At 43.6% G+C, this 17,286-nt stretch overlaps 1 protein-coding gene across 1 annotated transcript in view; it reads left to right on the forward strand.

Annotated features, from left to right (window-relative positions):
- HHLA1 (HERV-H LTR-associating 1) overlaps positions 1 to 16,885 on the forward strand; it is a 34,206-nt gene extending 17,321 nt beyond the window's left edge. Inside the window, exons 8-16 of the mRNA XM_049854617.1 lie at positions 439 to 495; positions 600 to 692; positions 2,060 to 2,290; positions 5,075 to 5,296; positions 8,139 to 8,207; positions 8,773 to 8,847; positions 13,187 to 13,340; positions 14,981 to 15,063; positions 16,842 to 16,885. Of these exons, the coding sequence (XP_049710574.1) occupies positions 439 to 495; positions 600 to 692; positions 2,060 to 2,290; positions 5,075 to 5,296; positions 8,139 to 8,207; positions 8,773 to 8,847; positions 13,187 to 13,340; positions 14,981 to 15,063; positions 16,842 to 16,885 (1,028 nt within the window). The remainder of the gene's footprint in view (positions 1 to 438; positions 496 to 599; positions 693 to 2,059; positions 2,291 to 5,074; positions 5,297 to 8,138; positions 8,208 to 8,772; positions 8,848 to 13,186; positions 13,341 to 14,980; positions 15,064 to 16,841) is intronic.
- The last annotated feature ends 401 nt before the right edge of the window (positions 16,886 to 17,286 follow it).

Genomic DNA, 17,286 nt, shown 5'->3' on the forward strand with positions numbered 1-17,286 from the left:
TCACTCATGTTCACATACCTAGTAAGTGGCAGAGCTATGTTGTAGCCCTAGAAGCTGACCTCTGGAAGCCATTACATTATGCTGAACTCCACCCCCTCCGCCCCCACCAAAAAAAACAGAAAATCAGGGCTGCCTTAAGAATCATAAGTTAGTCTTATTTTCATATAGTCTCCTCAGCTTGAGATTTCCAGCTTGCTTTGGAGCTCTGGTGGAATAGTGGTTAAGCGTTTGACTGCTTACCAAAAGGTCAGTGGTTTGACACCACCATTTGCTCCTTGGAAACTGTATGGGGCAGTTCTACTCTGTCCTATAGGGTTGCTGTGAGTTGGAAATGACTCGATGGCAACAGATTTTTGTTTCTTTGTTTGTTTGTTTCAACCACAGGGTACAGTTTCTGAACTCTCTCTAAGCCCCTGTGTGTGCTGGTTTGTATTGCAGTGAGTCAGACCAACGGATCCGACTGCATCTTCATCTGTGTGATGACAGGAAAGTCAGGTGAAACATCGGTGCTTCTTTGACAAACTCTCTGGGCTGAGAACCAGACACAACACTTCAGCTGACGAGGCCACGGTTTTACCCTGTCGGTGTGATTTTTGCAGGAAGGAATCTTTCTGACTTCTGGGACATGGCGGAGAAACCCCCTGTTATCAATTACACGTTTGCCAGCAGTATGTCTGATGTTCTGGGTGAGTGCATTGGGCCTCTTTCCCCAAACCTTCCAAACTCTGAAGTAAAGTCTCCCGACCAGGGTCCCACCTGGCAGACTGAAGGCTGAGTGCTGTCCTCAGGTATTTTATTTAGCTGTGCTGCATTAAAAATCAGAGGATTTCATCATTTTTTAAAAAATCCAAATTTCTGCATCTTTTGCAAAAGTAAACCTGATGACCCAGGACCTACCTCTCCTCCATGGTAACAAGCATCTGGAAAGGTCTCTGCATGGTGGCACAAACGGATTCCTGGTAACCAAATGGTTGACAGTTCAAAACCACCCGGCAGTACTGCAGAAGAAACAGGCCTGGCAATCTGCTTCCATAAAAATTACAGCCAATAAAACCTTATGGAGCAGTTCTACTCTGTAACACCTGGAGCCTCCAGAGCCACAAACCAACAACAAAAAGCAGAAGTCAACAACAAAACAAACATCTGATGCTGAGTACCTGCTGCCTCCATTAGGAAGGGCTCCTCTCTCCAGTTTACCGTAGTCTTCACTGCCCCCTATTGCCTTGCACTCTTTTTTTCCCTTCTTCTTCTTGTATGAACTACCTGGTTCATGTAGGTATGTGGATTTGTGAACCTGTTCTAGACTTTGCCACTCTACAATACCAGCCTCTACCTAGTCATCATCTATCCCCAACACCTGCCTATTCTTTTGTGTTTTCTCTGTCACTCAAGTGGTATTTTATGATCCACTCTAAGTCCTCCGTCTCCCCAACGCTTATTTGTCATTTATAGCTGAATCCAGCTGGGTCTCTGTGATTGTCTGCTGCTGTGATTATCTTAGTTCAGGTCTTCATCACCTGCCTTTGAACTGTAATAACCTTCGAACCAGCCTCCTTATCCTACTCTCTTATATCTCTAAAATATCCATTCATTGCCACAAGAATGATAGTCTTAAAATACAACCTAGACTATGTCTCTTCATTGCTCATAATATCTCAGTCAGTGGCAGAGGGTCCAAAGTTCTCAGCCTGGAGTGTATAGTTCTCTGTCTTCCAGCCCAACTCATTTCCTGCTGCGGTTGTCCATGAATCCTGTTAAAACTACATTAAAACTCTTGCCCCTCCTCGTGGAATGTCCAAAGGGCTGTGAAGTGGATGAAGGATTCTCTGACAGGATTCATATTCTGTTTAGAAAATATGTCAAATATCTGAAACTTTTACATAGTGTTACATAAGAGAAAGACTGCTTTTGGCAACATTTGTCACTATGCTGAGTAAGGTTTGAATCTCTGCATTTTGTATATTTGTTGTCCTATGACTTTTCAATGACTTAACTGTTCTTTGATTCCAAAGTATCAAGTATGTTAACACCACTCTTGACTGTCTCCCCAACTGTGCAGCTACCAGGCAAATGGCTGTGACTTCCACACCCGTAACCACAAGCCAGCCAAGACTACCAAGTACAAGCTCCCCACACCACGGCCAGAGCCCTGGAGTGTCTGCTCTGAGGACCTCTCCCTGGATAGAGACAACTATTCCTTCAGAGGGAGAGGACACCATGACCACAGGTAGGCTTCTGGAGCTTCCTCTCACGGCCACAAGCACCTGGGGTGGCTCCTCTCACACCCTCTGTCTTAGTTACCTACAGCTGCTCTAACACACATACCAAAAGAGCAAAAATTAATTGTCTCACAGGAGGCTAGAAGTCCAAACTCAGGGTGTGGTTCTAGGGGGAGGTCCTTCCTTGTCTATTTCAGCATCCCGTAGCTGCCAGCAATCCTTGGCATTCCTGGGCTTATAGATGTACCTGTCTCTGTTGTTTGCCTTCCTCTTCCACCATGTGTGTCTCTGTGTCTATTCTGCTTTTTTATAACTCAGAAGTGATTAGATTTAGAACCCACCCTACTCAGGTATGATCTAGTTAACATAAGAAAGAAAACCCTATTTCCAAACAGGATTACCAACACTTTTTTTTTTTTTAATGGGGTGCACAATTCAATTCATAAGACCCTTCCAACTTTGGGTAAGAAAACTTCTCGCCTTTTCCTCTCCTTGCCATTTCTCCCTCCTACTCCCTCTAGGTTTCCACAAATAAATGAAATCCTACCCCTTTATCCCCCCTCATTTTCTCCTTCCTCCTGTCACTTCTGCCTCAGCCTACCTTAAATAAGAGCTATTTGAGCCAGTATGGGTTCAATAAGAACAAGCAAAGGCAGCAAATGTCAGAGACATGATGTATTTCTAAAATTTATTTTTATAATTTTTTACTTTGAAAGACCTTAAGATGCACAAGGAGTTGCAAAAATAGTACAGAGAGTTCCTGGGTAACCTCCACCCAGCTCCCCCAGTGACAATGTCTTACATAACCACAGTACATTGTGGGATAAATTACTTTTGTTTCATGAAAGCATTTAGCAATAATAATAATAATAATAAACCACAGCAACAGCTCTCCTAAAATTCACACAAAATGGTGAAGTGAAGTCAAAATTTTGTGGCACGATTCAGTTAATTCCTAGCAGTTAGGGAACAGTGCCCAGAATATGTCAGTGACCTGACACCAATATGAAAGACGATGCCAATGACAGGCCAGGAGGATCCTCTCGTTCTACCATCTTTGTGCACAGGAGCAGTGGTGTGGTCACTGAAGAGCCAAAAGTCGCGTTTATTCAATTTCCAAATACTATAAAACTGAGGTAACTCTTTCATTAAGAGCCAATACTATCTCAGTAAGTCCCAACAATACACCAGAATTATGAACCTCCATTCATTCATTCATTCATTATTCATCAAATATGCATTTAATACCAGGCCCTAGGTTAAAGATACGAAGATGAGTATCACATGTCCCCTTCCTTCCTGAGGTCACAGACCAGAGAAGGGGACACAAGCAAGTCAACCATAGTCATGACCCAGCCTACAAAGTGCTGTTGCACACGGGGAGCTTGAAATGGGGCTCCCAACCCAAGATGGAGGAGGACACAGGCTTCCCTGAGGAGGTCAGAACTGACAGGAGTCAGGCAGGCAAGGAAACCAAGGTGGAGTGGGTGGTGGAGAGGAGAACAAATCGCCTTCATTCATTTGAGACGTCTTAGATTTAGTGCAAAAGGTTAGTACAATATCTGCAGCAAAATTAGAAAGCTTTCCACCACAACATGAAAAAACAGATGTGATCATAAATGGCAAGAAAAGTCATAAAATACCTAGTTATAACCCTAAAAGGAGCTCTGGTGGTGCAGTGGTTAAGAGCTTGGCTGCTAATCAAAAGGACGGCAGTTCAAATCCACCAGTTGCTCCTTGGGAACACTTTGGGGCAGTTCTACCCTGTCCTACTCAGTTCTACTCATGGGGTAGCTATGAGTCAGAATTGACTCAACAGCAAGGAGTGTGTGCGTGTGTGTGTGTGTGTGTGTGTGTGTGTGTGTAACCCTAAAAGGGAAAGTGCTAGATTTATGGAAGAAAAACTACACAATTTTAATGAGGGTAATAAAAAAGTGTTTAAATAAATGCATAGATATGCCATGTTCAGGATGAGAAATCTAAACATACGATAGATGGTAGCTGTTCCCAACCTAACAGACAGATCTAAAACCTTCCAACGAGATTGGATAACTTAAAGAAAAAAAAAAAGATTCTGATTTCTACCGTGGGAATGGACAGATCAGAACAGTTTAAAAAGAAGAGCAACAAGGGAAGATTTGCTTTACCAACCAACAGTCCTGTATGCTGCAGGGCAGGTGTAATTATTACCTTCATTTTAATGATAAAGCTTAAGAATGGGTAACTTGCCCCAAAGTTCACAGACGGCAGAGGCATGGGCAGAATTCACCTCCACATTTCCTCACATCTAACCCCATGACCTTTCCACTTCTCTCGTGATTACAAGTGTACAACTCCAAGTAAGAGAGAGCCCATGTGCCCCCAAACACACACCCTAGCTGGTTGTCTGGGAGTCGATGGGGTTTGGAGGGTGGAATAACTATAGGTTCCTGGGTGGCACAAGCAGTTTGCACTCAACTACTAACCTAAAAGTTGGCATGGTTCAAACCCATCCATTGGTGCCATGGAAGAAAGGCCTGGCAATCTGCGTCCATAAAAGATCACAGCCAAGAAAACCCTACGGAGCACAGTTCTACTCTGTAACACATGGGCTCGCCATGAGCTGGAATTTACTTGATGGCAGCAGGTTTGAGTTTTCGGTTTTTTATATTTTTAATTGGTGGTTAAGGAAACAAAATTTAGTTTGGTCCATTAGTTTCAGGTCAGGGTGAAGTTTAAGTCCTTGGATGGCTGATTATTACTCATGCACATTGCATTTGCCCTTTGATACTGTCTCAATGTCTTGGCAATTTTATATTTGAATCGATATGGTCCCACATGTCAGAGCTGAGTTGACTGTCACTTTGAATGTACAGCTACTAGGAGGGAGGCTGGAACCCCACGAGTGGGTTCCACACGACTCCTGCCCTCGGCTCAGATCATTGGTGAGAAAACACCTGGAGGGCCTCCCTGGAAGACAGCTTCTCCGACATCACCTCCAGAGGTTGAGGAGAGCAGGAATACAAGGAGCCTGGCGGGCATGACTGCCAGGACGGTGGCCACAGACAGCAGCCAATTCCAGACCAGCTCCACCTCAGGTAAGAGGTTGCCACTTCCACACTACCTTCCACTTAAAATTAATCCTAGCATTCTCTGTTTTTAAGCCTTTTGTAATTTGTTTTTTGTGTGTGTGTGTGCTTTAAGCGCAAGTTTATGGTTCAAGTTAGTTTCTCAAGCAAAAACTTATACACACAGTGTTATGTGACCCTAGTTGTTCTCCCTATAATGTAACAAAAACTCCTCCTTTCTACCCCGGGTTTCTCATCTCCGTGCAACCAGCTCCTGTCTCTCTCTGCCTTCTTATCTTACCTCCTGGCAGGAGTTGCCCATTTAGTCTCATGTATCTACTTGAGCTAAGAAGTACATTCTTCACAAGTGTCATTTTATGTCTTATAGTACAGTCTAAAATTTGTCTGAAGAGTTGGTTTCAGGAACGGTTTTAGTTTTGGGCTAACAGAGTCCAGAGGCCATGTCTTCTGGGATCCCTCCAGTTGCAGTCAGACCAGAAAGCCTGGTCTCTTTACTAGAGAGTTCTGCACCCCACTTTTGTCTTGCTCTGTCAGGGACTCTCTGTTGTGTTCCCTGTCATGGCGGTCATTGGTGGCAGCCAGGCACCATCTAGTTATTCTGGTCTCAGGCTGATGGAGTCTCTGGTTTATGTGGCCCTTTCAGCCTCTTGGGCTCATATTTTCCTTGTGTCTTTGGTGTTCTTCATTCTCCTTTGCTCCAGGTGGGTTGGGACCAATTGATGCATCTTAGATGGCTGCTTGCTGGGTTTTAAGACCCCAGAGGCCACTCGGCAAAGTGGGATGCAGAACATTTTCTTAATGAAGGTTGTTATGCCAATTGACCTAGATGTTCCCTGAAACCATGGTCCCCAGACCTCCACCCCTGCTACTCTGTCCCTTGAAGTGTTAGGTGGTATTCAGGAAACTTCTTAGGTTTTGGTTTAGTCCAGTTGTGCTGACTTCCCCTGTATTGTGTGTTGTCCTTCCCTTCACCTAAGATAATTCTTGTGTACTATCCAGTTGGTGAATTCCCCTCTCCCTCCCTCTCCACCGTCATAGCCATCAAGGAATGTTTCCTTCTGTGTTTAAATCTTTTCTTGAGTTGTTATAATAGTGGTCTCATACAATATTTGTCCTTTTGCGACTGACTAATTTCACTCAGCATAATGCCTTCCAGATTTGTCCACGTTGTGAGATGTTTTACAGATTCATCATCATTCTTTATCGTTGCATAGTATTCCATTCTGTGAATATTCCATAATTTGTTTATCCTCTGTTGATGGGCACATAGGTTGTTTGCATGTTTTTGCTGTTGTGAACAGTGCTGCAATGAACATGAGTGTGCACATATCTATTTGTGTGATGGGTCTTATTTCTCTAGGGTATATTCCATGGAGTGGGATTGATGGATCATATGGTACTTCTATTTCTAGCTTTTTAAAGAAGCACCAAATCGATTTCCAAAGTGATTGTACCATTTTACATTCCCACCGGAAGTGTATGTGTCCCAGACTCTCCACAACCTCTCCAACATTTCTTATTTTGTGATTTTTGGATTAATGCCAGCCTTGCTGGGGTGAGGTGGTATCTCATTGTAGTTTTGATTTGCATTTCTCTAATGGCTAATGATTGTGAGCATTTCTTCATGTATCTGTTAGCTACCTGAACGTCTTCTTTAGTGAAGTGTCTGTTCATATCCTTTGCCCATTTTTTAATTGGGTTATTTGTCTTTTTGTTGTTGAGGTTTTGCAGGATCTTGTAGATTTTAGAGATTTAACACTGATCAGATTTGTCGTAGCCAAAATTTTTTCCATGAACCAGGTATGTTTTTCCACTTATGTAGGTCTTTTTTGGTTTCTTGCAGTAGTGCCTTGTGGTTTTTTTTTTTTTGTATAGGTCTTTTATATCTCTGGTTAGATTAGTCCTAAGTATTTTATCTTCTTGGGGGCTATTGTAAATGATATTGATTTGGTGATTTCCTTTTTGAAGTTCTCTTCGTTGGTGTAGAGGAATCCAACTGATTTTTGTATGTTTATCTTGTATCCTGATACTATGCTGAGCTCTTCTATTAGTTTCAGTAGTTTTCTTGAGGATTCCTTAGGGTTTTCTGTGTATAAGATCATGTCATCTGCAAATAGAGATACTTTTACTTCTTCCTTACCAATTTGGATGCCCTTTATTTCTTTTTCTAGTCTACTTGCTCTGGCTAGGACCTCTAGCACAATGCTGAATAAGAGTGGTGATAAAGGGCATCCTTGTCTGGTTCCTGTTCTCCCTTTTGTAATTATTTCAAGTACAGCATACATACAAAGAAGTAATAAAACATAAAAGGGCCACAAGATTAGTAATTATTAAGCAAACCCTCTGTCTCCTCCTTTTCTGTACTCCACCCTTTTTTTCTCATCTTGAATGAATGAATAAATGACAGCTCCCTCTTCACATGGACCTCCCAGCTCTTCTCTCTTTTATGTAAACCCACTTCCCCATTCCTTCTATTTTTGCCTATTTCCCTGACCATTAAACAACAATATTCACTCTGGACAGTTCAATTACCTTTTTGCAGATTATTATTTTAATCGACCAAGATGAAGAAGGCCTGAGCTCTAAACATCAGGAGAAAATTGTCAAGTGTAATCCCAACTTTGTATGTGTGTATGTATGGGATCTGCCCATTTCCTCATCTAGACTGTGAGCACCCCTGGTGTGAAATCTGTTTCTTACTCATTTCTGAACTCTCAAGGCCCTGCCTGGGTGTTGAAGATTCCTATTCAGTTAGAGTTGGTTGAATAGGACTGGACAGTGGCCAGGGTCCTCTTTTCCCATCAGACTCTCCATGAAGAGGTGCAGGCTTACCTCTCTCACCTCCTCCCAGGAACATACACCCCTGGCACCCAGACTCCAAGTCCAACCAAGGCACCGGCCCCCAAATATCCACAGACAGGTGAGAACATGCTGCAGAAATGAAAATCCCAATCCCACCAAGAGGAAAACATGGCTTGGGCAGGGGAATGGTGGGATGGGGTACCAGTGGGCAGGCCAAACTGGTATTGCACTTTCATTGTTCTAGCATAAAAAGAAGCAGAAGAACTGGTGTGTAAGCTTTGCTAAATTGCCTGTGACCTTGGATAAATTACTTCACCTTTCTTGGCTGGAGTTCCTGGGTGGTGCAAATGGTTAATACAGTCGAGTGCTAACAGAAAGGTTGCAGATTGGAATCTTCCCTGAGGTGCCTCAGAAGAAAGGCCTGGCAATCCACATACAAAAAAAAATCGGTCATTGAAAATCCTACAGAGCACACTTCTACCCTGACACATATGAGGTTGCCATAAGTCAGAATCAACTTGATGGCAACTGGCTGGTTTCTTGGCTCCAACTTCCCTCCATAGAAAGTAAAGTAATTACATTGGCAAACCTTTTATTCTTGAGGTTTAGTGATTCTGGAGCTGTGAGTATAACCCCAGACCATTTCATTTCGACTTTGGAAAGGCCATTCCTGCCCCTTGCAGGTGATCTCCCTGCCGTGTGGCCATTTACCCCTGGGGACGAGCCGGCCCTGGTCCCACGACTCCACCAGGTTTCAAGTGAGTACTTATGCCCCGATACTAATCTTACTCATGTTTATTTTGAATTAAGTGGTGCAAAATAATAAGAAAAGGTGTGTTGGGTAAATTTAGATTCAGACTGCTGGGATTCAAATCCTAACTCTACCATTTACTGGTACGGTGGACTCAGGCACTTAGCTTCCAGATTTCATTTTATCAGCTGTGAAGTGAGAACAATAGCAATTATTGTGAGCACTCAAAATGTCTTTTCTTTTTTTTTCCTTTTCCAGAGGGTTTTGTATTAAGTAAGCTAATGTGTGTGTGGAAGTGATTTGGAACTACAGAGTACTGGATAACTCAATTCAGTCTCTATTGAGCAACAGCCTGGGCTTTGTGGAAAGGGAGGGGACTGTTATAGTCAGCGGGGCTGTTAGTGGAGAGAGAGGAAGGAGTAAGGAGGACCCCGAAATTCTACCCCCACTCTCTAGGTGTGATTCACTTTTGTTCTGTTTTAATGGGCACCCTGACTTCCTCATCCCTGCACACTCACTTCTCACGGATCTAGAGAAAACCTTTCCTTGACCTGTAGCTGGATTTACAGGACTCCTGATGGACCCAGGACCTTAAGTTTCTGTGGCTCGTGCTGTATTTTTCCAGCTTTCCAGTCCCTCACTTACTACGTTTCTGTTGAGCCAGTTTCCATAAGGGAGAAACTGATACGAAGTGATCCCTTCAAAGCTGGTTGGGCCCCTCCCACTGCTGGATGCCTTTCTATACCGGTGTCCTGAACACCCCTTGGGCAACCAGTCATGTGTCAACAAGGCATTATTAGATTGCTGGGCCTACACAGTGTTCTTTTTCACATCACCTAAGATCAGCCTAGCCCTACCCTCAGCCTGCAGTGAATGATGAATGGGGCTTTCAGACACAAAGATCGGATTATGCCACCAAAGGAAATCATATCCCAGGTTTCCCCCAGGGGTTCTAAAGAAAAACGCTGGTGGTGCAGATGGAGAAAGTGGTCAGAATGAGTTTTAGAAAGCAACTTGACTATCTATCTATCTCTATTTAGTTATCTATCTTCTTTCTATCTACATATCTATCATCTATCTACTATCCATCTACCTATTCATCTATGTATTCATCTATCCATCCATCCATTCATCTACCTACCTGCCTACCTATCATCTGTCCATCTAGCTACCTGTGCATCTATCTATCCACCTAGAAATATAATTCTAAAATAAATGTTCTGGCATTTTGCAGTAAATGACTCTGCTTATCCACAAAAATCATGCCACAGGGCCTTTGACCATTCACTCACTCACCTACATTTACCTTTTCGGTGATTAGTTATTGAGCTCCTACAATGTGCTAGGCACTGTGCTAGGTCTGTTTTCTTTTTTTTTTTTTAATTGTACTTTAGATGAAGGTTTATAGAACAAATTAGCTTCTCATTAAATAATTAGTACACATATTGTTTTGCGACACTGCTTACCAGCCCCACAATATGTCAACACTCTCCCCTTCTCGACCTTCGGTTCCCCATTATCATCTTCCCTGTCCGCTTCTGCCTCCCAGTCCCTGCTCCAGGGCTGGTGTGACCCTTTTTAGTGTTGTTTCTCGACAGCAGTGGGTTTCGGTGGTTTGTTTTATGGGCTTGTCTAATCTTTGGCTGAAGTGTGAACCCCAGGAGTGACTTCATCACTGAGCTGAAAGGGTGTCCAGGGGACATACTCTTGGGGTTTCTCCAGCCTCTGTCAGGCCAGCAAGTCTGGCCTTTCTTTTGGGGCTAGAATTTTTTTCTACATTTTTCTCAGCTCTGTCTTGGACCCTGTATTGTGATCCCTGTCAGAGCAGTCACTGGTAGTAACCAGGCACCATCTAGTTGTACTGGACTCAGTCTGGTGGAGGCTGTGGTAATTGTGCTCCCTTAGTCCTTTGGACTAATCTTTCCCTTGTGTCTTTAGTTTTTTTCATTCTCCCCTACTCCTGAAGGGACGAGCCCAGTGGAGTATCTTAGATGGCTGCTCACAAGCTTCTAAGACCCCAGATGCTACTCACCAAAGTAGGATGTAGAGCATTTTCTTTATAAGGTATGTTATGCCAGTTGAGCTAAATGTTCCCTGAAACCTTGGTCCCCACAGCCCTCAGCCCAATAATTCGGCCCCTCAGGGAGTTTGGATGTATCTATGGAGCTTCCATGATGTGCTAGGTCTGTTTTTACTTGCTTTTTGCAATAATTCTACAAGGTAGGTTTTACTCTCTAGAAACCTAATAAAAACCAACTACAGGTGCACACCCCTACATGAGCAGATAACCCCCACATGGTTGCTAGACAATACCCAGTACTACACTAGGTAGACACACAGTAATCTTTTTTGCTTATTTCCAAGTTTTGAATAATTTTTCTTGACAGTGGTAAGTGATTCTTTTAAATATGGTAAGTAATGTTATCATAAATATCTTAGTAATAATAATCTTGAAATCACTCAAAGGTAAGCCCTGTGAGAAGAAGGCCCTTTGCCCTCTAATTCATTGTTATCCTTTGTGTCTGTTAGCAGTGCCTGGCATGTAGTGGACGCTCCATAGATATTTTTAAATAAATCAATCCATAATATTGATAGCTACCATTCACTGTTCACTCCACGTAACATGCATGTGTAAGTTATCTCACTTAGTCTTTCCAGTGGCCCTATGTGTCAGCTATTGTTGTTGTTGTTAGGTGCCGTCGAGTCTGTTCCGACTCATAGTGACCCTATGGACAACAGAACGAAATGCTGCCCGGTCCTGCGCCATCCTTAAAATTGTTGTTATGCTTGAGCTCATTGTTGCAGCCACTGTGTCAATCCACCTCGTTGAGGGTCTTCCTCTTTTCCACTGACCCTGTACTCTGCCAAGCATGATGTCCTTCTCCAGGGACTCATCCCTCCTGACAACATGGCCAAAGTATATAAGACACAGTCTCGCCATCCTCACCTGTAAGGAGCATTCTGGCCGCACTTCTTCCAAGACAGATTTGTTCGTTCTTTGGCAGTCCATGGTATATTCAGTATTCTTCGCCAACACCACAATTCAAAGGCATCAACTCTTCTTTGGCTTTCCTTATTCATTGTCCAGCTTTCACATGCATATGATGTGAATGAAAATACCATGGCTTGGGTCAGGCGCACCTTAGTCTTCAGGGTGACGTCTTTGCTCTTCAACACCTTGAAGAGGTCCTTTGCAGCAGATTTGCCCAATGCAATGCGTCTTTTGATTTCTTGGCTGCTGCTTCTATGGTTGTTGATTGTGGATCCAAGTAAAATGAAATCCTTGACAACTTCAATCTTTTCTTCGTTTTTCATGATGTTGCTTATTGGTCCAGTTGTGAGGATTTTTGTTTTCTTTATGTTGAGGTATAATCCATACTGAAGGCTGTGGTCTTTGATCTTCATTAGTAAGTGCTCCAAGTCCTCTTCACTTTCAGCAAGCAAGGTTGTGTCATCTGCATAAAGCAGGTTGTTAATGAGTCTTCCTCCAATCCTGATGCCCCATATAAGGGGACATAGGCTAAGCCAGAGGGAGCTATAGCAGCCTCAGGATATTCCAAGGAGATAGAATTTCAGAGAAATTTCTATTGGGCCCTTCTTTTTAACATTTGCAGCCTTCTCCTAAATACGACATACAAAACAACGGAAGTCAGACTTGTTGAAACATACTTAATTAGTCTCCATCCTATGGAAGTAGAGAACCTGATTCTTGCCAGCCTTGTCTTTTGACCTGCCTGTCTCTTCTCTTCTCCTTGCACCCAGGCACTCACGTGCACACATACATATGTATTCGTGTATGTATGCCCCCCACATGCACGCACATATATCCATGTGCACATACATGCACTCACACACATGCATGCACATACATATACCTCCCACATGCACGCACACACATATATCCACACGCGTCTGCGTACACACTCACAGGTGCACACACACACTTGATACCCTCTGTACCATCAAATTATTCTCCATTTCTCCATCAGCAAGCCATCCCCTTACGTGATGCTGAGCCATTATACGCTCTAATCCTCACGCATGAGATGCCCTCCACCTGATGCCTTCCTTTTCAACATTTTAGATCCTTGTCTAATATTTCTGCTTCAATGAAAATGTCTCTGATTTCCTCCAGGGACTTGATGCCCATTTTCTCCCCTGCTGTCTCTCAGAGCCCTCATAGCTGTGTTCCAGGCAGTGGTGAAGCAAGGGTATGTTTACCTGTCTGTCTCAGAGCTACCTGAGAGCAGGAGTGAGACCGTGTTCACCTGGCACAACACCTGACAAAGAGAAGATGCTAAATTCTTGCTGATTTGAACTGCCTGGCCTGGGGTTACATCTTCTAGGGTGTCCTCAACCGCTCCTTGAGGGGGCCATGACAACTGTCCCCCTCCCCCTGGCCATCCAGAAGATCAACCCTTGCCTGATGGAGCTGTGTCGCTTTTTCCAGCAGTGCCTCTGCATGAGCCAGAGGAAGACTCCTAGGACAGAGGCCATGAGGTAACCTGGGCCACTCGCCACTTTTCAAACCCAGTGTTGATAGGCAGCCTGGAATGTCTTAGGACCTTTGTGAGGCTCAACGAGGCTGCAGCACAGAGGGTAGCCACAGTCTCTAAAATACATCCCTATTTAGAACACCGTTTCTCTTTCAAGCACCTGCATTACCTCTTGCAAATCTGTTCTCTTTGACTTCCCGTGGACTTCCAGGCTTCCCCTCCAAGCTTTCCATTCCCTTCTTCATTCAGAACAGGTAACACATATAGAACCTTTGGAGTTGGACCCTCCATTCTTTCCAGGGGAGCATGTCCCAAGGTCATGGGCTGGGTAGTCACATGTAGGTTGGAATTGCTCTTCATCCGGTGGTCCATAATGGGATGAGCGGGGGCCTACAGACCACCATGGGCTGGGGGCTCCAACCTCACCATGTCCCATATCACCAATCTGCCTCAGACCAATAAATACACACCAGGCTCAAATGGAGGTGAAACAGCTTTACTGGAGGGTTCAGGTAAGTGTCCCACCACAGGACAGAGTTGGAGGTTATTAGGAGTCATGACTTTGTTAGCCACCTGACTCTTTTTTACCCCAAGGGGGTTCAAGCATTGGGAGGACAATACCTTACTGAGTAAGCCTTAAAAGAATGTTCATTATGAACAGGCTTTCATTCCCTGAATTTCCTTTCTGACCAAATCCTCTCCCTTGCACGGTCCTCTCCTGTTTGGGGTCCCCAGTGCCATCCTTGGGGCACACCATCCCTCCCTGCAGGACGACAGAGCTCTGTCCCTTTCTCTCCTGGTGCCTCTTCCTCTGCCCAGGTTCCTGCTGACTCCACAGAGAGATGCAGCAGTTCTGGGACAATGGAAATGGTGCCTGCTTCAACTCCTGTTCCGGCTCATTCTGTCCATGGCATTGCAGCTGACCCCTGCCCTAAAGACAAGCACAACATGCACCTTATTAACTGATTTTCTTCTAAGACCATGTAGCCTTTTCTGTATGAGAAATGCCACCTCAATTCTATTTGAAAGGAGTCCCTGGGTTGCATAGAGGGTTAAGCACTGAACTAACCAAAAGGTTAGAAGTTCAAACCCACTCAGAGATGCCTGGGCAGTAAGGCCTGGTGGACTGCTGCAGAAAGGTCACAGCCTTAAAAACTTTATGGAGCTGTCCCACTTTGCGCACGTAGAGTTGCCATGAGTTGGAATCGACTCAACAGCAACTAATAACAATGGTCTAGGTGAAGAGGGCATATTCTTCTTATGAACATGACCTTGACTCCACTTATTACAAAGCAGTAAACATGGCCAGTTATCTGTTCATTTGCCTCACCATATGAACTGGGAGTGCCTCTGCCAGAGGGCTCGGGGATGGACAATGTCATGGTCAAATAGTTTGTCTCCTGATCAGAGAGACAGGGAATTTCAGTTAAAACTATGAGCCATGTGCTCTCACAAATGGTTGCCTCCTTCCCAACCTCTCTTGCCACACCCCATAAAGATGGAGAGGGGTTCCAAAGAAAGGCTCCCTTGCTGTGAGTAACTGGCCATGTGTTCATATTAAGGAAGTTACTTCTGCTCTGCTGGCTGTTTTCTCACAGCCGGCACAGGACAGTGACTGCTCCCAACCCTGACTTACATCTTTAGGTACTGTCTGGACCGCTATTCCTGGTTCCTGAAGAATGCAACATATATCTGTCAGAGGGTGAAGAGGGTGTCCCACTCCCACAGTGAGTACACAGCTTGACTAAGTTGTATGTTTTAAATGAATGCAGTGTACAAAAATGTTCTATCCTTCTGAGTGGTTTTCCTGCTTTAACAGGTGCCAGTAGAAGTGCTATAGCTCACTAAGCCATTGTTAATTCTAGACAAGGAGTGTCTGGGATATTTCTGATTCCCCTTCACCTAACGGTTTGATGTTTGCAATAAAGTATAGGGAAAAAAAACAGGAGTCAGCCAGGCCTGGTACTGTTGCTGTCTTAACTTCTCTGAGTTTCCATGTAAGCTAATAAGACAAACAAACAGCAATATAAAGCCAAAAGACAAAACCCCACATAAATACTCACATTCCTGACCCAAACAAAATGTATACAAATAATTCAAGAAAGAGAAGGCAATATGAAGTGCTAAAAGTAGTTTATATGGTACCTCTTTCCTTGTCCTGATGACTTCAAAGCCCTGTTTACTAACCCCTACCAGAGATACCAGAGATTACCAGGCATCCGCCTTTTTTTTTTTTTTTTTTTTTTTCGTTCCTGCAAACAAAAGTGGCCAGGATGGGCTTTCTGGCCACCAAACCAACAGTTTAGCCTTCTTATTGTGCCATCATCCTGGACTATACGGTAAAGGGAATCTGGTATTCTAAAAATAGTTTTCACAAAACTGTGTTCAACTATGTGAAAAATTCATTCTTAATGTAACCCAAATATAAGCTGGTGCCAGTATTGGTGATGTTTTGCATTAAAACACACACTTACAGTTTAGCCTCCTAACCTTTCCTTTTAGCTCTCAAACAACATCAAATGGAATCCAATGGGATCCATGGTGACAATTTTAAGAAACTCTTCTTCCTACTCTTTTTGCCCTCCCTTCCTACAGCTGCCATTTCAAAACCTCTCTCTGTTTTATTTTCCGATTTATCATCTAATAAAAAATCATTGCTGTCAAATCAATTCCAACTCATAGCAACCCTATAAGGACAGAGTGGAACTGCCCCATATGGTTTCCAGCGAGTGGCTGGTGGATTCAAATTGCTGACATATTGGTTAGCATCTGACCTTTTAACCACTGTGCCACCAGGGCTCCTACCTACCACTCAATAACTCTCCTAAGATAAGGCTCTTCTCTTTGTTTCCATATACCTCTTCTGCTTATTTTGCTTTCCTTTTGCCTCTATTCTTTCTTCTCTCTCAAATCAAGTCTCTTATTTCTTATGCAAATGCATCATCCCGCTTCTGCCTTTTCCTTCTACATCATCTTCATTCTGTACCACAAAAGCCAAGGATTAGGAGTATGTAGTCAGAAGTTACAGAGATAACCTTTAGTTGGTGTTAGAGAGGGAACAGGAAATCCTCCACACACTTTTAATTAAACAGCTATTCTTTTATTCTTGCCACATTAAAATATCTACACAAATAACACAAATATCTGAAAAACATATTAGTGAGTTTAATAGCAGCATGCAAACTGGGGGTGGGGGAGGAGGTGGGAGGAAGGAGTTAGATACAGTTGGGAACTAGGAAAGAAAAAAAAAAAAGGCCTGGGCAGAGACTGGTGACATTAGGGTGTGCTCCCAATGTGACTTTGCTGTTAGCCAGCAAGGGAGTCTTGCACAAGTCCTTCCCCCTCTCTAACACTGACCCCGAGTGACTCCCAGCCAATGCCCTGCCCCATACTTATCCTCAGGGAGAGGGAAAGCCTGGACCATTGCTGATATTCAGCTTTTAATTTATGCCTCTATACCTTTTCCTTCCCATTCTCTTGAGTTCTCTCTCTCTTTTTCCCCCAGCATTAAGGCAAATGTGCCTTGACAACATCTGCAAGTCTGTGTGAGGCCTTGAAAAACAATGCGACGTAACAATGAATTCAAGCAACTTCCCTTCACCCTGGCCCTAGATCATCAATTAATTGAAAGCAATTCTTTTCTGAAATATTTCTTTCTCTCCTGTGAATGCATGTAAGGTCTTGAAGGTAGAACTGAAGGTAAAGCTTGCTTATATGCAACAACTCAGAGTCTCTGTACTGTGAGACCTAGATAATATTCCAAGCCCCCTTAGTAGGAGACAATGAAAACCTTTTCTCAGGAGGAGGTGTAGGGGGCTGTTTTTGTTGAGGTATGGTCTTGACTCCTCTTCTGTGTGTCTTACTATAGTTGGGAGTGACCAAGACCACCCTCCAGTTCAAAGATTTTCTAGAAGGGCTTACAGAACTCAGAAAAATTGTTATATTCACAG

The sequence above is a fragment of the Elephas maximus genome, chromosome 15 (assembly GCF_024166365.1).
Source record: "Elephas maximus indicus isolate mEleMax1 chromosome 15, mEleMax1 primary haplotype, whole genome shotgun sequence".
NCBI lineage: Eukaryota > Metazoa > Chordata > Mammalia > Proboscidea > Elephantidae > Elephas > Elephas maximus.